The sequence below is a fragment of the Natrix helvetica genome, assembly GCF_964273705.1.
Source record: "Natrix helvetica genome assembly, chromosome: 4".
Classification (NCBI taxonomy): Eukaryota; Metazoa; Chordata; class Lepidosauria; order Squamata; family Natricidae; genus Natrix; species Natrix helvetica.
The window spans coordinates 107,493,401-107,515,258 of record NC_138550.1 but is presented as its reverse complement, the minus strand read 5'-3'; the positions used below and the strand labels follow the sequence as shown (position 1 = coordinate 107,515,258).

General features: G+C 35.8%; 1 protein-coding gene across 1 annotated transcript; it reads left to right on the top strand.

Moving 5' to 3' along the window:
* Positions 1-3,798: 3,798 nt before the first annotated feature.
* GALR1 (galanin receptor 1) lies at positions 3,799-20,860 on the top strand (the record flags this gene model as incomplete). The annotated part of the gene is made up of 3 exons (XM_081953301.1): positions 3,799-4,512; positions 14,930-14,995; positions 16,847-20,860. 3 exons carry the CDS (start codon positions 3,799-3,801, stop codon positions 17,162-17,164), a joined length of 1,098 nt encoding a protein of 365 aa, XP_081809427.1. The 3' UTR covers positions 17,165-20,860.
* Between the last annotated feature and the right edge of the window lie 998 nt (positions 20,861-21,858).

Here is a 21,858-nt window from a genome sequence, read left to right as displayed (position 1 = left end):
TTCATTAGTGCAAAGGTCAATACTGAAGCCATTTTAAATTTAAAAAGAAACAAAAGGCCCAGAACTTTCTTAAATTAACAAAGAATAGACAAAACCACAATGAAAATATAAAAAAATGTGTGTTTAAATAAAATAATGAAAGCAAATACATTCTTAAATTATTATCCATAGCTAAACATTCTTCAAAGAGCTGACAAAAATCATAATAAAAAAATCAAATCTACAATCAGTTATTTTAAAAAGGGAAACATAATAAGCAGAAACAGGATCTATTTCTATTTTCAGATAACTAAATATTCAGATAACTAACTATTCAGATAACTTTAAAAAATCACATTGACCTTCCAGCTTTTACAAATACTTTTGTTCTGGTTGTTATTGCCTTTCAAAAGCAATTACATTTCTGGCTCTGTGCATGTGCTGAAGGATACTTGACTGACAAACTTCATTGGATTAGAACCGTATCCATATACAACTCATATTCTTTTCTAGATGGTGTGAACAGGACAGGAGGATGAGAAGGCCGAATAGCCTTATTTACAGCATATGTAGTGTTTGGAGGTTACTAGTGCTCCTTACCAACTATCCTTCTAAATATTGGTCTTCTCTGCATTGGAAATAATTGCTCTTGGTGACTTTAGATAACTATATATAGATGCAAATTTACTAATGTGCAGTCGCAGGTTGGCTTTTAATTAGTTGGACAAGCCTTGTTTGTGAGGCGCTGCAGTGTGTAAAGTAAGTGACAGCAGCAGAAACTTTAGAATGTATTGGATGATTTGAGTTTGGGAAGAAACAAGCAGTATCGGTATGTGGGGACTGTCATTTGGGGAAGATTATCCAAAGAATGGAGCCTTTTTCTATTTGACTATATTTCCCTTTTAAAGAACCCCCCCCAAAGAAATCTTATAAAATATTATTGAACTTGTATGTTGTCCAACATACAACATACATATGATTCTGCCATTTACTATGAAGTTAGAAAGCCTTTCTTCATTACCAGACATAATAGAGTTGGAAGGTCCCTTAGAGATCTTATAATCCAACCCTCTACTCAACCCTCTACTACGCATTAGACCCTATATACCATTTCAGATAAGTGTTTGTCCAATCTCTTCTTAAAAACCTCCAGTTTGATGGAGCACCTACAACTTCTGAAACTGTCCCACTAATTAATTGTTCTATCAGGAAATTTCTCCTTATTTCTAGGTTGATCCTCTCTTTGATTAGTCCCCATCCACTGCTTCTTGTAAGGATGATGCGGTCATTTGCTACTTTAAAAATGTTCCTGATAAATTGCCTTACAAATGGGTCTTACACTGAAAATGTAGACAGCATAACTACAGTACTTGGGAATTCATACTATTATTGCTGAGGATCTGGTTTTTAAATATCATTGAAGAAAGAAAAGAAAAAGGCAAAGTATTTTTGATCTATTTATCCAAAGTCCAAAAGACTACAGAACTTAACACAATCTTTTAAAATATTCTAAGAATGTTGGAATACTTCAGAAGTCATACAATCCCACATATAGTGGAATATTTTTAGTGATAATTTCCATACATAAATTTATACACAGATACATGCACACACACACATTTACTTAATTCACATGCCACTTACAATTGAAGAATATACCCCGATTTTAGGTAAGAAAGATAGATGACAAGAATAAGAATTTCAAATAAAAATGCTTCAAAGAAAGTCTACATTTTTTACTTATTTATTTCTTGTGTAGAATCTTGGGGCTCAACTCATGTCTAGGGTTTAATGGTATATTCTATATTATTGTATAAATTAAATCATATTCTTGGGCAGCCAGCAAGAATGGTGAAATGAACTGTACCAACTCATCTTAGTCTTTGATATTGATACTGATTTAGTCTTTGATATATCAAAGACATAGATTTTTTTTTTATATATTCTAGTACTTAACAAACAGTTGCGAAATGACAGTAATAATGTGTAGAGTACTAATGGATACAGATTGTCTTGTCCTGGCTATTGAGGACAGAAAATGGAACTTTGGTGACATTTTTAAGAGAGAATCAAATCCAAGGGCACTGTGTTCTGAGGGGAGAAGGACACTCACTACAAAGAACTAAATAACTTGATAAAAATAAACAGGGTAAAGTTTTCTGCAGGAAAACATGAATGCCAAAGATGAAGGTATTTTTACTTCACATTTCTTATAAATAACTGAATGAAGCTGCTTGAAGAGAATCTTCTACGAATGCATTTACTTTTACTAAAAGGATTCTTAGATTCACAAGTCTTGATAGGCTACAATACAGAGCATGGACTGAAAGGAAAATGCAATATATGAAAATGCAGGGATCCAATAAAATCACATTAATAGAATAGTGATAACAAGGTATCAGAACGGAAAACTTTTTTCTGCCTATTTGGCTATGAGATTCATTGTGGAGAGAGTTTTGTTTTATTTGATTTTGTTGCTTTGACATTGCAACCAAGCAGAAATGAAAGAGACGACACTATTATGTGGCAAAACTTTACGTGTTTTGTTTCTGTATGCTAAAACAATATGATTTCAACTTTTTAGCCAAAATGATACCCTTAGTTTTGAGCTAACAACTGACTTTGGGATGCATTTTTTGGGGGGAACTCGGGCTGTTTTCTTTGCTTGTTGGTGAAAAGAGAGTTACAAATCTGATTTAAAAACAAAATGCTTTCATGCTTCTTAGCTTGCTTTATTATTCTGTCTCTACCCAACCTACCTTAATGGGTTGCCCAGCATATGATGGGAGGGAAAGCATACATGCAGCTCTGGGCTTCTTGAGAAGAAACGCCTATTCGAAATATAATAACAAATATCCAGACGGAGTTACATTGTCCTGAGTGTAATTTACTATATGCCTGGCTAGGTTGAGGTGGCACCCGTCAAAATGAAGTAGAAAATGGAAAGGAACAGCATAAAAGGGACAAGATATACTCTTTCCCATCATCCCCACAGGATTCTAGAAGGGTGCTGTTTCCAGGCAGGGGAAGGGGCAGCATTTCTTGGGGAGGAGGGTGGGGGGCGGAGGGAGATAGTAGAGACACGGGTTTTACTCACTGAACGTGGGTGTAGGAAACGTGGGAAGCCGACCTGGCCCTCATTTGGCTTCCAGAGTTCACCCTACGTCAAGCAAGCTGAGGGAGGAGCGTGATATTGGGAGAAACGAGGAGTGCGGGAAGCAGCGAGGGCGCCAGCCAACACACGCCAACTGCCGCTGGACGGTCGCTGCCTCAGTGCCCCGGCTAAGCTTCGCGTTCAGCTCACTGAAGCCAGGAAAGCGAGGAAAGGAAGGCATCCAAAGCGGCTCGGCTTTGGGAACCTCAGGAGCCTGACCCGGGCTGTGTCCAAGGGCTGGCAGTCGTTCTCAGGGGGGAAAAAGGCAGAAAGAGAAGTCTTTCCACGCTCAGCCCGGCTCGGCTGTGGGAAGTTTCTCCCATTGCTAGGGGAGCAAAACAGGGCGGGGACGGACTGAAACGAAGGGCAGCGTGGTTGTGGGGAAGCAAAAGCCTTGGGCGCGCGCGGAGCTTTCTTTGAAAAGCCAGAAGCAGCGCCGGTTCGCGTCTCCCCTTCCCTCCTCGGAGCTGCTCCTTAGTAGGCGGGGGAGCAGGGCGAGAAGAGGAAAGGGCTCAGCCTCTGGAGTCTCCACGCGGAGTTAGCGAGGGAGAGCGGAGAGCTTCGCCAGGGCATCCTTCCGAGAGGATTTCGGTGGGAGCCACGCGGGACCCACCTGTCGCCTTCCGAGTTTGCTCCCACCCACCCGCACCCAGGCGCAGCAGAGCATGGCCGCGGCAGCCACTGCCGTTCCCAGCGACCGGAATCAGACCTGGGGCTCGCCCTGGCTGGACTTCAATGCCTCCAGGTCCTCCCTCTCTCAGTCCTCAGAGACGGACCAACTCATTTTCCTCTCCGAAATCGGCGTCGATAATTTCATCACCTTGGTGGCTTTCGGCCTCATTTTCACCCTGGGTGTGATGGGCAATTCTCTGGTCATCACGGTGCTGGCCAGGAGCAAGCCGGGCAAACCCCGCAGCACCACCAACATTTTTGTGCTCAACTTGAGCATCGCTGACTTGGCTTACTTACTCTTCTGCATTCCTTTCCAGTCTACCGTGTACATGTTGCCCAACTGGTCCCTGGGTACCTTCATCTGCAAGTTCATCCACTACTTCTTCACTGTCTCCATGTTGGTCAGCATATTTACTCTCTCGGCTATGTCTGTGGACCGTTATGTGGCCATTGTGCATTCACGGCGCTCCTCATCCGTGCGGGTGTCCCGTAACGCACTGTTGGGGGTTGGGCTCATCTGGCTTCTCTCTATTGCCATGGCTTCCCCTGTGGCTCACAACCAGCACATTGTCCATGAAAAGCTCCTCAACCAGACCTTTTGTTGGGAAGTCTGGCCCAATCTCCAGCACAAGAAAGTGTATGTCTTGTGTACCTTCATCTTTGGCTATTTGCTACCGCTGCTGCTCATCTCCTTTTGCTATGCTAAGGTAAGTGAGGTTGATAAGGATGGAGGTGCTACCCAACAAATGCATGGGGCAGCCTTTCCCAGGATCATGGGAACTTGGTGCAGCAAAAATTCACAGTATTTTATCCAGTGTCTATACACAGGGATAATAAATACGCAACTCATATCTTACCTTTAACAGTTCTTCTTGCTATTTCTTTCATGTGTTGTACGTATAATGCTAAAGCAAATAGCAAACAGCAAACACTTGAGTGGAATAGTTGAGAGAGGATTATCCAAGGTGCTGTTCAATGTTTGAACAGTTTAGTGCTGTTCAATTCCATCACATAATCTTATGCAGGATTATATAGTGAACAACATGACTAGGGTTAAAGTTACATTTGGGACACTCCGTTGAGCACGTAATGCTTTAGCTGTATAGATGCTTAAGGAAGTTATAGATGATGTATTTTGGAGGATATTTTGGAGCAGGAGATTTCAAGTTTTGTAGCACTGACCCCTCACATGATAAATGAATTTATGTCAGGTTCTCTCTTAAAAATTAAAACGAATGGATTTGTTAGAATTAGATTTGAAAAATAAATCAATATACTTAATAATTAAATATTAATCTATTTATCAGGGAGGTTAATCAGCTTCATCATAGCTGCTCATCAAAGGAAGAAGCAGAGCCCAGAGCAAGTTTTGCATTGGTTTCCTCTGCCTGTATTTGGTTAATCAGGGTTATTTGCTTTTTCTGTTTGATTGCCTCCTTTCAGTTCCTCTTGAACCTCTGTTTTTCGGAATCACCTATTAGCAGCTGACAAAAATTAAGGGTTCTTGAAAGACACCCCAGAATTGCCATCAGTGGCTAAATGAATGAAATATTGGCTAAGGTTTGAATAAACTATTACTATGAAGGGAAATTGTCTGTTATGTTTGGTAAAGAATGAATTGTGACACCAAGAAAGCCAGAAGGTCTGTCTGATCCTAATGCTGCATTATGAGTATCAGTTAAAAATCTGCTATTGATAGGAGATAGTCCGCTGATGAACTCAATTGTATATCTGGCTGAAAGAGAGAGAATCAACAGAAATCCTGAGAACTAAAGTTCTGATTCACTTTCTCTGAATTTTGAATCTGGTTCCCTTGAATATGGAACAATCCACACATTTCTTTATCTAAAGTTAGTATTTGTTGCTGGCATGTAAATAAATTATCACTTACTTGAAACCATCACAGCTCGTAATATTGATCATTTATCTTTGAAGCGCTCTGCTTCGGCAGCACATAGACTAACATTGAAAGGATGAAGAGAAGATAACTTATCTCTGAACACAGTTTCTTTCAACCACATAATGAAAAATCTATTAATTTCAGAATAATTGCAAGAAGTTTCACTTGGAATCTCTGCAAGCCCAAGTTTTCCAATGAAACAAAAAAGTTAAATACCATGCACCTGTTCTGATTTACCATCTACATTAAACATAAAAGATAGCTGGAAAGTTAAGGAGAACTTTTCCATTTTAAACACCAGAAATAGCAGAATTATCTTTTTCTTGGGGAGGAGAGGAAATGGAATATGCCCGTGCACATCTTTTTAATGGAGAATTAAGCAATGGAATTCTTCTGCTGACTTATCTACGGTCTTATATAGCAGGAGATCTATGTGGTTAGCGTTTAGCATAGAAGACTGCAAAGCTTTCCTTGTACAGCTGCCTGCCTTGTGTGTGGATAGTAGAAAGTATGGCTAATGGGATCATGCTGGGATGTTGCCTAGATCAAGATACATGTATGGGAAATGCTTGAATGGAACAAAATCCTGTTCTGTAACCTGCTTCTGGAGACATATCTGTATTTAAGTAATGATCAGTGAGGTGAAACTGTTGGTATCTAGTATGTAACATCTGAGTGGAAATTCCATGCTTTACATATTGGGTTCTTGTCATTCTCTACGCTTGGCTGGAAAATAACCAAGCTTTGAGAAAAACAAGAACTCAATGGTTCCAACCCAGAGCTACATATATTCTTTAGTATTGGATACCTTTACATGCCAGAAGTAAAAGAGGATTATCTGATTAGCAAAGCACAAACCTATACTTGCTGACCCCCTTTGTAACCAGTACAGCCTCTTGACAGTCTTTGGCCACCATTTCCAATTTACTATATGTTTCAATGCTAGGGATATCATTCATAATAGGAGAAAATGATTTGAATGTTAGATATTCCCTTCTAAGATCTTGTATTAAGATCAAGCCCTAACTTTCTTCTCAGCAAATGAGAAGTCTTGTGAAAAATCACCCCAACAGCTATCTATTTTTAGATATTTTTAATACTACTTGCAGTATTATGGAATGGACTGCTCCTGCAATACTGCTTTTTTGCCTATTCCCATTTTACATGCTGGCACAAGATATCCTCGAATTCTATTGTTCTAATTATGCAACTGTACAATTATGCACAGATTGTTTGGCTACAAAAGTTTTTCTTCAGTGTCCATGACTTGATGTAGCTGTTTGTGAAGTAATTGAAGGGATGGAGGATGGGTGGGAAATAATATCCGTGCTGACTTCTGTTTTCTCCATCTTAACATCTGGAATTGTTACTAATTTTTTTTTAAAGTTCATTAAAATAACATTGTTTTTAAAAATCTAGGAAAAGAACCAGACATAAATACGTTTAAATAATTTTTTATTTTTGCTATTTCCACAGAAGCAAAAGGAACTATGTACTTAGTAATTATTTGTTCTATTCCATTCAACCCATGATATAAGAAATTACTTCATATATTTAGATCTTTTCAGAGTTAACTATGGGATGTTTTTTAACTTTTACCATTAGGAAAAGCATAAAGTGGATACTGGTGGGAAATGGAACTGAAGTAGCAGAATTTCTACACTTTCCCTTAATTCCATCATTACTTCTAAAGATAATGTCCTGTGATTTTGGTTGGTTGCCACATCCAAGTATTTTTTTCCAATCCATCACAGGCAGCATCCTTAGAAGAGAGAACTGAATGTCACCCTGTTCTGTTGGCACTGATGTCTTCATTAATGCACTTGAGCTGCCAGTAAGGTATTAAAAGGTGAACAGGCAGGATATGGGACATAACTGTATTTAAATTTTATTAGTTTGCATAGTAAATTTATCATGGAAACTAATAAGAATAGAAATGCAACATTAAACAATTAACACACCATAAAATGAATAAGCTTAGCTAATGAGGGGAAAAAAGAAAGAAAGAAGGAGATGACCTGGAAATTGTAACAAACAGAATTTCAGACAGCAATCACATTGTTTGAAAGTCATTCATTTCTCCCTTTGTAAAAAAAAAAAATCAAACCTTAACAATCAATACATATCAACACCTATACTGCCAATCAGGTACAAAGCTATATTTTCAGATGTCTACAATAATTGTTTTATCCAATCCTCATTCTGAAAGTTTGCAATTGTAGATTATGTTGATAAATTGTGTATACTATGTTTATAGCGAAGAAGGTACGCAATTTTAATGCAAAGCAGTTGATCTAGAATCAGAAACCAATAATCCAACTAATCTCAGCCCTCAGTGCGACAATAGTAGGAAATGAACAAATCACATGGATCACTCTTCCAATTTCAGAATAACAGTTCTAACAGCAGGGTGATTACCACCACCCTATTAAATAAACTCTGAAGTAGCCAATATATATGAAAGAAACTTTTAATTGCATTAAGCTCATTTTGAAGTCAGAGGAAACTGATTTCATGTTGTGTATTGATTTTCTACTTGTTTGGATAAACTTGTTATAAAATGAATAGCTAACATTATTTTTTCAGTTCCCAGAAAGAATGGTTTAAGAAGTAGAAATAATTCCTCCATAATATTTCTCTACCATGGAGGTAGAGTAACATTTGTGTCTAAACCAGGTAAAATAAAGATGTACTTTAGCTAAATATGTAGCCCAGAGCTAAAAAAAACTAATTTGTCCTACATTTTACAGAAGTTTTAAATCCAATTTCTGCAGAATTAAGTTGACCCAAAGAAATTACATTATGAGAGGAATGGGTAATTTACTGCCTTCCCAAAATCTGACTTAACCACTACTTTTAAACTGGGATTATAATAAATGCATATCTTGGGTAAATAGATAAAGTATTGGGTAAAGTATTTTTATATACCTTATAGAGGCATTGAAATGAATTCCACAGTACTGTAATTAGTTATAATCATAGTAAATGTGATTTACTGGCCTGAAATAGAGATAGACAATATTTAAATAAGATGGAATGGAATAGAATAGAATAGAATAGAATAGAATAGAATAGAATAGAATAGAATAGAATATAGCCAGGTGTGATTGGACACATGAGGAATTTGTCTCTGATGCATAAGCTCTCAGTGTACATACAAGCAATGAAGTGATAAATCATAAATCATATGATACAATCATAATTCATAAGATGCAACCAACAAAACGATAGTCATACTAGTAGGAGTAGGTAATAGGAAAGATTAGAAGGATAATAGTAATGCAGCTGTCTTTGAATATACCATTCAAAAGATAAAATAAAAAAGCTAAGGATGTAACAAAAACACTAGAACACTCCAGCATCCAATACCCAGATAAGCAAGGATTAATACCAGATTATCAGAAACCAATACTCTAATCTCTAATTACCACTGCCAACACTGGCAGAACAGGCTATTGTCTGTAAACCGAGAGCAAGTCCCCGCTAGCATTGATGATGTTACCTAGCTGGGTAATGAAATGTATGCAAGCAAATAGCAGTATTCCAATATTTGAGAAACTGCCATAAAGAGGAATGGGTCAATTTATTTTCCAAAGCGCAATAGGGGAGGATAAGAAACAATAGAGGAATTACGGAAAAACTTCCTAACAGTGAGGACAATTAACCAGTGGAACAGCTTGTTGTGGGTGGTTCATCACTGGAGGTTTTAAAGAAGAGACTGCATAATCACTTACCTGAAATTGTATAGGATCTCCTGCTTGAGTAGAGGGCTGAACTAGAAGACCTCCAAGGTCCCCTCAAAAGTTCAACATTGAGGTACAGTATATATACTCTTCTATCGGAAGTGGTATAACTGGAAACAATTATAGTAGGCTTACTATATGTGACTAATTAGGCCTTGTGCAGCTTATTCAAACTTGAAGGAAGTAAAACATCCCTTTCTACTAATACTTACTGGTAGTTATATTTTTGTGGAATTATCAATCTCTCAGCCTACATAGAATCCACTGACTCAAAATGAGATGTGATCTATCTGAGACCATCATAATTTTAAATTCCTTTCAATCACACTAATAAATATAATATATTGGTCCTCTCAGGTCCCAGGATTCTGGGAGGGAAATTGTAAGGCCACAGAGTGGATGATGTATCAACAAGATCTATCTGATCTATTAATGCATAAAAACCCTCAAAGGGCTTTTCCCAGATGGAAAGGCTTTTCTAAGCACAATTTATATGTGCTTACTTTAAATACATTTTTCAGTACAGAAGCATCCCAATTTCAGTGAGGAATAGATGAGAAGGCGATTTTATCGTATTTAATGTTTGATGCATTTTTCATTTTCAGCTTGATCATGTTTTCTCTCTGAAGTGTGTGGATGTTAATATCAGGGCCAGCTCACACTCGGAAGATGAAGAGGAGTTATAGTAGGTCTATAAGGGATTAAGTTGGAAGAGTCTCAGGCAGGGAAAACATCTATTGCTGGTCTCCAGGATCAAAGGAGTGGCGCTAAAGTGTCCCTCCCTTACCTTACCTTTACCTTTATTTCGATTTTTATACCGCCCCCTCTCCCCAAAGGGACTCGGGGCGGTGTACAGTCAAATAAAACAGATAAAATGGAATACAAACATACAAACATAAAAACATAGAAGAGGAGGCAATACGACACTGTACAAAGTAAAGTAGATAAAAACAGTATTTCAACAATCCTAAAAAATACCCAATTAAAATTACCCAGTTAAAATATATCTGCCAGGAGGTATAATAAGGTTATGAATGGTCCAGGCCGGCTAAACGGAACAGGTGAGTCTTCAGTTTTCGTCGAAAGGAGGGAAAGTCGGTGGTGGTTCTGATATCGGGGGGGAGGTCATTCCAGAGGGTTGGGTCCATCACAGAGAAGGCTCTACTCCTAGGTGCTGCCCGTTGGCATTGCTTAGTGGACGGCACCCGGAGGAGTCCTTCCCTGTGAGAGCGAATCGGTCGCAGGGAAGTGTGTGGTAGGATGCGATCCCGCAAATCAAGGGCCCTCCATGAAGAGAGGATGGGTGAACAAAGGCATTCAGGAAGCTTATTGGCCATAGATAACTCTTCCCTTCTGAAAGAAGAAATTAGGGTCTTGCCACTCTTATATAAGGATAAACTGTTGGGGGCAATTTTCCGTTTATCTCACCAATATGTTCTTTAGCTCCTTAACTTGCCTTTTCAGATAGTGATCCTAGACCTTAAAACAATGTTTGTTTGACCCTCTTGTTTTTAATTTAAATTGGTTGAGTTTTTATGGGCTTGGCATTTGAGGTGTAAGGGACTATGTTTGTTCAATTCTTTTTACCATTAGAGATTTATTTGTAAACCTTTTAAATAAAGAATCAAGACTTTATCTGCATGTCTGCAAATGCTGTGGACCAGGACAATTAAGAGCAGGTCCCTGCATTGTTATTTAATTACAATTCATCAGAAGATACTCTGTTTAAACAGGCGCAGCATTTTTCAACAAACCTATACAAATTTTGAAATGAACAAGTAGCCAATTTTATTTATTTGCTACATTTATGTTGTGTTTTTCTCTCAGGAGTTCAAGAGATGACTTGAGTTGTTGCGCACCATGCACTCCACTGTTTTGGCCTAAAATAGTTTTAGCAAACTAGTTTATAATTTATTTTATCTACTAGATGGTTAGCCTGTGTTCATTACTTTATAAGTAAATCAATGCAGTGAACATATATCCTCCTCCTTTGGTCTCCTCTTTTCCCTCAACAACAATAACAACAACTCTGTGAGGTAGGTTGAGCTGAGAGATAGTGACTGCCCTAAAGTCCCAGTTGGCTTTTGGGGCATAAGAGGGGACTAGAACTCACAGTCTCCTAGTTTCTAAGCCAGTACCTTAACCACTACACCAAACTGGCTCGCTTCTTTCTGGTTCCTGGCTTGATGTCTTCAAGAAAGGCACATTAATGCCTCTTTCAAATCAAGTGATATTATCGCCTTTCAAAGAGAGGTTTATAACCTCTTGGCCTTAACTAATAACATCACTGGGAACATGGATAAAATAGAAGTAGCGTTCTTTCCCCATTTTCTTTTTAATTTGCTTTACCATCCTTTCCCCAAATTCAGCTGGAGTTATCAGGACATTTTTACGTAAGCATTTCTGTCCTAGTGTTGTAAGGCATCCTAATATTGTAGCAGTTTAGTAACTTTGCAAAGAGATCTGTTTCTAGTGCTAATACATGAAGGTGGATGGTGAAACTGGCAATTTAGGAATCAGCCCTAAATCTGAAATCCGTTTTACACTGAGGTGAATTTTATTCAACTGGAAAATGGCTGAATTTGCTTCAATCACCAATATTCTTCATTCTCTGAAACAATCTTTTTTTCTTATCTTACTGGGCAAGCAGTGATAGATTACTTTAGGTGCCTGTTAACAGCATTTTTTTTTTAAAAAATCTATTTTTATATAGCAGTGAAGGACAGATGAGTTGCAAAAGTCTGACTTTTGTTTCTCCTGAGGATAGTCTTCAATTATTATTTTCCTTTCTGCTGTTGAATGAATGAATGAATGAATGAATGAATGAATGAATGAATGAATATGGATGGATAGATAGATAGACGGACAGCTCCATTTAATTAATTCTATTGATTCCAGAATGATTAACTTACTAGGTATGTTTAAATGATACCTACTGTTTTTAATTACAAGCTGAACAAATTCAGAAGCAGCTATCTAAAACCATTGATGACACCACTTGTAAGACAATGCATTATTTTTAGACAATGTAGACAATACTAATCAGATATGATTATGATACATTTACTGTAGTATTTAAACACTAATTAGGCAATTTATATACAATTTATTATCTTACGTTTTTCCAGAGATAAAAAGGTTTTATGTGTATTTCTATTTATTCTTGATTCTGAAAACAGCATTATACAATTATCCCCTATTCATTCATTGATTCATAACCTCAACAAACAATTTAAAAGTTCCAGAAAAAATAGTTTTTAAAAGCAGTTTTTAGTCTGAATGCTGAAATGTTAGAGGAGAATTAACTCAATAATCAAAATGAGAACTGGATCCAAAGAGTTTTGTATATGAACAAAAGATATAGTTTGCTATATATAGGGAAATTTAGGTTGTTTTCCTTGGAAATGTTATGGTATTGTACCATATTTTGTGCTGGAGACTGTTAAGAGTAGGCTGCGATTTCAATATACTCAATCCATGAACAGAAACTATTATGCCCAGTATAATTAGCCTATGGAAGTAATGATTCGGTAAGTAATTGTGTAGTGCATACATCATAACAAGAATAATTCTGAATAATGATCCTTTTATTTAAAAAAAACCTTGCTGAATTTACAGATTTTAAAATCAGTAATTTAAAATAATTAATTGTAAAATGTTATTAATGGCTTGAAGCACTATATTCTTTTTTTTATCTTAGTGCCAAGAAATTTTTTTTTGCTTCCTGACAAAAATTCCAACACGTCTTTTGCCTTCTCTATATATTTTTCATACTTAACACTCCAGTAAAAAAGTTTTACTACGTTAAAGAGCATTGCATTGAATGTCAAACAGCATTTTTATAAGTGGAATAATTTTCTCTATTAAAGATAAGTTCCTTCTAAGAGAAGACTGTCTTTTAATGAAATCCATTTTGATCCACTACTGTGTCTGAAAATGACATATGGAAATAATCCTCAAGTTTTCCTACACTCAGAGTAGAAAGGAAGTGAATATTGAAATATTTTGTTATATTGGTTTGTGATGTCCTACAATGAGACATATTTAAGTTACATCTGCATACATTTTTAAAAAACCATAAGTTCAAGAAAGGAATCTGTTAACTTTGTTCTCAGGAAAGGATAAAAGTCAAAATAAGTAGTATGCATATACAGACATCTATCATATATTTATAGAAAAAAGATCTATAAGAAGGATTTTTTCTACAACATGAAAATCTGTACATTAAAAAATGAATGATTATGGTAATGTATGGAAAATATGGAAAATTAATGTGATGATTCCACTAAATATTTGAGAATTACACCTGTGTATGATTTCTTAATTGTCTGTATTATCCATTCTTTTGTGTATGCAGGATAAAATCCTCTTTTGTCAACTGAAAAAAAATCATTTTTTTATGATTCTCTAACAGCACAGTCTTACATAAATCTACTTGAATATAAATTCTAATGGATTCAGTGCACATATTCTTCAAATCAGTTCTATACTCTTGTACCCAGGTATAATAATCTATAACAGGCAATAGATGATCATAATATATCAGTATTTATTTCTGTTCTTAATACAAGGATTTGCTTCTATTTCAAGTAAATAAAAATAATGTAGATTATTTTTGCATAGTATATTCACCTTTCCCTCCCCACCAATAACCACAATAAATGACCTTTTCTTTACTTCTATGTCACTATAGCCAACATATTTCTGATAGGTTAAACGTATAGGCGTGAGATGTAGATTTGTGGCTGAAGGTTAAAAAAAAGAAGGAAATATATCGCTCTAATTTTATTTTATAGCAAAGGTAAGGGATCTGAATGGACATATAATGCTTAACTTTTACACTGAACTAAAATGTTTAAAAACTAAAACGAAAAGGTTCGGCTAAGCTTAAACTGTTTGTACAAATACAAATCTTTTTCAGTTTTAAAATTATTAAAAGTGGCAGGTGAGTCTGGTTTGTGTTTCTAACCATCACAAAGTTGCTGTGAAACATTGTACTATGCCCTTATCCTCAAATAAAAATATGAGCGCTGCATTTCCAGAGTGTTTACAGTTTGCCTCAGTCTAGCCAAGTAGAATAGTTCAATGGCTGCTCTGCAGAGAATCATCATCAGTCAATTGCAAAAGGTGGTTTTAATCAATGTGAACATCAATGTGACTAACAATCACATGTTAAGGTGTTGCATGGTGTGAATGTTGTGGTATGAATCATATTAAAACACGATTTATTTGCTAATTCAATTAATTGTGTTTTACCTAGAAATTGTAAAAACAGGAGTTCCCTTTTTTCAGTAGATTTTTGCAAACCATGTGCTTCAAACATTATTTGGCTACATTTGAGGACAATTAGGTAATATATTTAGCAAGTTATAGAATCCAGTTCAGGTATTTCTGCTGTGAAAATCCACTAATACCTATTTAAAATAAAATGCCAAAAAGTACAAATAACCTAATTATATGAAAGGTACTTATATTTTTCAGGTCCTCAATCATCTGCATAAGAAGCTGAGGAACATATCAAAGAAGTCAGAAGCATCCAAGAAGAAGGTAGAAAGCTCTATTTATAAAACAAAGTATAGTAGAGCAATATCTTTGTTAAACCAATTAGTATGTCATGAAGTAATTTGAATGTGTTGGAGCTCCCTTTGCCATGTCGCCCGGCACGCCCAGCTTTCCTGTTTGTCTTGTGGGTTTCTGGCAAACATGCATGCGCAACAATCAGCTGTCCTTCACCCATGCGGCAGTGCCAAAACTGGTGTGCTTATGCGTGCTGGCCAGCTGATTGTTGAGTGCGCATGCACGCCAGAACCCAATAGTTTGGCTTTTCCAGAGCATGATCCCTTTGCATGCACGGCAGTGCTGAAAACCAGCCTGCACATGCAGGCTGGCCCCTTGATTGTTGGGCACACATGCACGTTAGAACCTGGATGTTTGGCTTTCCCGGAGCACGGCCCCAACAAGTGAATGCGTGTACAAGTTCGCCATCAGTGTACTATGAGAAAGCAAAGGAAAAAAAAGGTGGGAAAATGATAGTTTAAATTGGACTTGCCAGTTAAAATTATTGTAGGAATGAGACAACAGGTAACATATATTAAGCTTTACAGCTTTCTGAAGATGTACTAGAATTCTTAAAAAAATAAGTATACTGTCTTGAAATTCCATTTTTGATGGACTATCTAGGGTTGGCTAATATAGGGAGACAAAATGGCTAATATAGTGACAAAGTGGCTAATGTAGGGATATTAAATTAAAAACAACTTGGTAATTTACTGAGTAATTTCAGTATTTTTCTCAGAAGTCCTGTCCAGTTGTGGGGAGATCACTCCATTCTAATACCTCATCAAAACCAACTTTCATAAGAAAAGTCTAATAGTTCCTTCATATATTGTTTTTAACATATGGCTTTAACCTCATTTTGGGAAAAGACTCCCAACAAGATAGTTTTAATCTCGTGTAATTAAATTAAAACTAGAATAATACAAATGGCTGAAATCCTGCATAATATCTAAGATGTTGGAGTCCTTACAAGATTTGGGGGTGATTTAAAAAAAGATTCACAGTCTGGCTTTGATGTGTAAACATACATGGTTTTAAAATGTATTTCATGTTTGGTAGAATTACTCTTCATGTATTTTGCTTTTTAAGGAAAATGTATAAAATTACACTAAATAAACAATAGCAGTAGTGTAGAATCTCTCTGGTTTCCTATCAATAACAGGATAATGACTCTAATGGCTGTAACATAATAAGATTTTGCAAGAGATTCTCAGCTATTATATGCAATTACTACTCTCAAAGGGCTCATTTCTCATTTTTTAAACTGTCATCAGTTATAACATATACACCTCAGGATTTTTAAAAAGGACATAGGAAAGATACCTATAAATTAAATGTAAGTAGTATATCTTTTGTTTTAGCTGGGTTTATTCAGTCAATTCAGGTAATCTATGGAAAATTGACTATTGGTTATCTGCATAAGCATTTGACTTAAAGGTTTTTGGACCAGTGACTATCATATCTTGGTTTGAAATCTCTTCATGGTTAGTTAAGATCCAGGAGCCTACCTGGGGCTTTGAGTTTTAAAAGTTTTGACAAGGTTAATACAGAAATTTCAGCATGCCAATGGATAATTTACAAGGCACGGCTAAGGATGTAATTCAGAATTGAATGGCTCTTACTTCAACTTAAGTGTTTTTAGGATTGTTATCTGTGGATTTGAAGGGATAAATTCCTGTCATAAAATAATACCTTGCTCTCATCAAACCTCTCAAGCCACTAGAGGATTTGCTTAACATATATCCTTTCTGTTTTCATTGCTTTTATGGTGTATTAGTAATTATTTGTGTAACTTAATTATGTGACATCCTTTTCACATTATTTATTGTTTCCCTCTCTTAGACAGCTCAAACTGTCCTTGTGGTTGTAGTGGTTTTCGGGATATCCTGGCTGCCACATCACGTGGTCCACCTCTGGGCTGAATTTGGAGACTTCCCCATAACTCAAGCTTCATTTTTCTTCAGAATAACAGCACATTGCCTGGCTTACAGTAATTCTTCAGTGAATCCTATTATATATGCATTCCTTTCTGAGAATTTTAGGAAGGCCTATAAGCAAGTGTTTGAGTGTCAGATTGGCCACAATTCACCTCTGAATGAAGTGAAAGATAATAAGAGTAATATAGAGACGCCTCCATTTACTAATTCTACACATGTTTGAAGAATGAATGTGGTTGGCTGTTCTATTGCAGTTTCATAGGAACGGACTTGCTCTAGCTGCTTTTATTTTTAAAAAAAATGCACTTCCCAAAGTGAGCAAATATTTCAGGTTTTGTATTGGTCATTGGTATCCAACCAATCGAAGTTCAATTAATTGTCTTGCTGAAAGGAGTAAGAAAATCTGATTCATAGACAAAATACTTTAATACCCTTCTTTCTGAAAGAATTTTGAATGAGAGTTGTTTTTAAAATTAAAACAGAAATCAAATAAGATTAATATATAATTCATATTGGTCTAGTATATTTACGTTATGCTTAAAATACTACTTTCTTTCTTATACAATCTTATTAATGTAAATCACTTAAGCCATTTATTTCTCGATATGTATATTTCAGTTTGTGTGTATCCCAAATGAAATTGGGTTCAAATTGAACCAGAAGAATTGGAATAGTTGAACTGGAATATCCTAGTATTTTCATGAATTGTGGAATGACTCTATCGACCAAAGTTATGTGTGATCACAGGGTTTCTGCAACATCGTAACTGAAAAAATGGTGATGTCAACTTTTTTCACTGATGTTGTAACTTCAGATGGTCACTAAATGAATGGTTGTAAGTCGAGAACTTATCTGTAGAGTAACTCTTGCATAAATTAGTTTGTATAGACACATTTTTAGATTTTTAAGGAAAGTAATTCAAAATTACAATTAATATTATAATTTATATTCTGCCTCTGTCAATAATTTTATGCATAGCATATAGTTTGCTTACTTATTTAAATAAGTCTGTAACTTGGATCCATGCTAACTATTTATCTGCCTGGTTTGTGATTAGAGTGGATTTCCAACTAGTTGATTTTTTTTCTGGTACTTGATATTTACATAAAGTGCATAATGCCAGAGATAGAAATTATGGGTGGTGAACTTGATTACTATAATTGCAAAGAAGTAGTAAAGGTGCTCCATATGCATTTTTATAGAAAGATTGGAATAGGCAACAAGCTGATATATACCTGCTTTCATTCAGACAACGGTTACTACTACTGTAAGTGTGTTTGACAAAGGCATGGGATACCTTCCTGTACATTTTGTGATTAACTGAAAGAAATACAATTATAATGGAAAACTGATCCTATCAAGCATTTTTTAAAAAATCATGTTTTTTAAACTTCAAATCTGTTCTAAAATCATGTTAAATGAGGGAGTACATAGTTCATTGTTGCATGTTACAAAATCCTCTGTCTCCATTTTAATGAGTTCCTTGGCTCTGATAATTCTGAAGCAGACAGTCAAAATGTTCCAAATATTGTAGAATAATAATAATAATAGGTCAGATGCCGGAAGCCCAACTGTAACAAGGATGAGATGATAACAGGCAGTGTTAGAAAGAAAAGATGCAGAACTAAAAACACAGGTAGTCCGCACATAGTGAAGGGCTCATTCACTGACCGCTTGACGTTATGACAATGCTTAAGAAATAACTTTAGAACCAATGCCTGCATTTGTGACCCTTGCAGCATCCTGCAGTGGTGATCTACATTGTACACATTATGTTCTGCCTAACCTATTGTTGTTTTTATCCCATTGTAGAGTGGAATTACTTAAGAGGAAGAAATTACAAGAGAGTAAGCAACTACCCAGTGGAGAATACACATTGAAAGTAATGCTGTGGTGCTTGTAGCCCCAAGCATGTTTGGAGCTGGGAGCAGTTAACGAGCTATGCAAACAGCCTGTACATACCCCACTGGGTGCCTTAGTGTTATGGATTCCCTAATTAGATGTGTTTTTATCTGTTAATTTCAGCACATAGGGATTGTTGCATATCACTGGTTCATCATTCTTACTCCACATCAGTCATGGTATAGGTACATTCCTCACTGATGCATATTTGATGATTGATGAAATATTTTTAAAGATTCTTTTAATTCTGCCTTTATTATTTCTATGAATAACTGAAGGTGGAAAACATACCTAACACTTATTCCTCCACTATTTTCACCACCACAACAGTGTGAATTGGGTTGACAGAGAGAGTGACTGGACCAAGGTCACCTAGTCAACTTTCATGCCTAAAGTGGGACTAGAATTTAAGCTCTCCCAGTTTCTAACCTGGCGCCTTAAACACTAGTCCAAACTGACTCCATATCTGATGGATATGTCTTGTGGATATTTTTAAATTTAGGTAGATATTTATCTTACTGATATATCCACATGATCTGGAAGGAAGCTTGTCAGGAAAATCTGTTAAGCACAATGACTACCTGTATCAGATTTTAGGGTGAGGCAAAGCATCTTTGGTATGCTAGACTCCTTTTTTAAAAAAGAAAAGAAAAAAGTGACTTAGCAGGTATTTTCTACAACATATCCCAGTCTCTTGTTTCTCTTCAGATTGATCATATCCCATTTTGCTCAAGGATTCTATAAAAATGTTAGGAACTCAAGATTACTTCATTATCATACTCTACCAATTAACCATCAATATCCAATAAATGGGAGCAGCGGAAATCTGTGTCCTGTACTGTTTTTCTCTAATGCTTGATATTGCATCAGCTTAACACTCCACATATCCTTGAATGTGATAATGAGAACATCTCAATCAATACCTTCGGAGGAGATTGTTGATGCTGTCTTATGAAAGCATTAAAAAATGGCCTTTTTTAAGAGGAAGATCATAGTTAGGTGCATAAAAGTTTTGCTAAAATAGATATATAAATAGGCATGCCGATTATAAAGATGTTAATTAAGAAGAGCTCTATATTCCCCAAAGTAAAATTCTTTTCTTGAATGATGTAGTGATTGAAACCATTCAAGTGAAAGAAAATGCATGTTTATGAGCATTACTCTCTTTTGGATACTTACAAAACAATACTTTTCATAGCTGTGCATCTTGTAAACTGAAGAAAGAAGCATCGCTAACATGTGACAAGTAAAGAATGAGAAGAAATGGATGCTGCCAAGACTGAATTTAATTCAGAGCTGTGCACAAAAGATCACAAAGCTCTGACTTTAACCAGATTGTGTTACTTGTTTAATTTATGGTGTTTTGTTTTCCTGTTGAAAAATTGCATATATATTTCTGTACCTGACTGCATAGCACAAAATATAAACACTGCTTGATACTGCATGTGTGTCTTAATATTGCATTTATTTATAATATCACAGGCATTTTAAAAAAGTTTTTAATTTACTTAGTTACTGGGTAGCTGTATACAAAGCTTTGTAGTGACACATCTTTCTGCATTATCTTACTGGCCTAAAATTTCTTGGCCCATGTGTATACTTTGTCCAAAAGCAGCAGTTCTGTTATAGAGAAGATACAAAAATCTCTTTATCAAGGTTGAATCTTAGGGACTTCCTTTACATATAGATGCAGTCATACATGTAACACAACAGTACAGGAGTGCTTACATACTATATATAGATAGTGTACACTACGTACAGAACTGCTTTACCACAGTACCCTTTCAGATAGTTTATTTTTTCTATTTTATTTTTGACTTAACAGTGTATCCCACAAGTCTGGTGCTCCCTGGTAGTCTGTTACTAATATGGCCCAACATTATTAGTGTCCAGGTTTAGGTAAGATAAGACCAATAATACAATTCAAATTGAGACTTAAACAGCACTCAACATTTACATATAGCAACAATAATTTCATTGGCACCAATGAAAGTAGTGCTTCTACATCACACAAACATCTGGCTTTCCGTCTATGAGGCATGACAATTGCCTACCCTATACATGCTAGAGTATCTGTTTCTGCAAAAAAAAAAAAAAGTAAGTAAATGTGATGAACATTGTTTTAAACTGTAATTCCTAATTGCTCTAACTTTCTAAAGTACAAAAACAGGGTCAACTATTATTGCTATACTGTTTGTAGAAGATACTGCTTCAAAGAGTAAGAGAAATAAATAGTAGCCATCAAATTGAATTGCAGTAACTTCATTGATAAAAGGGTAAACAAAATTATAGCAATAGGTGAAACCTATTTCAAAACTTCTATCTATCTATCTATCTATCTATCTATCTATCTATCTATCTATCTATCTATCTATCATCTTATCTTCAGTCTGATATGCACTATGACATAAATTGGAGTTTGACAGATATTTACCTTTACCTTTTTCATATGCCTTTTGAAAGACACATCTGTCTCCCTCCATTTTTGCCTTACATAATACATAAATGCATGAATACAGCTGTTCTTTTTTCCAGTGTCATTCCATCATGTGTTAAACTAATTCCCCTGTTTCAGAATATGTCCTATCATATTTAACATTTATTCATCATTCTTTGAATCTCCTCTTATCTGCTTCCAATTCTGTTTTTAGCCAGCTCTATTCTTCCGCAGGTGTATTTTTCATTTTCCATTTCATAATAATGTCAGCAAACAAATATATGCAGAGGGAGAGAGAGAGAGAGGTAAGGGAGGCAAGAAGAATAAATACCTTACTCTTCAATTGACAAATGTGTTAGAAAAGTAAAAAGAAAAAAAACCCCAATTATTTTGTTGATTTAAATAAAAACCAGATCTTAGGTTGGCAATTTGAATTCACAAACTGCTTCATTTTAGCACTGAGTAAAGAGTTACTTCTCTTTGTTTCCCAATCAAGATCCTTACTTAGAAATAACATCAAAAGTTTAACTTTTTACTGCCAATAATAATTTTCATGTATAGCTATGTTAATTGTATAC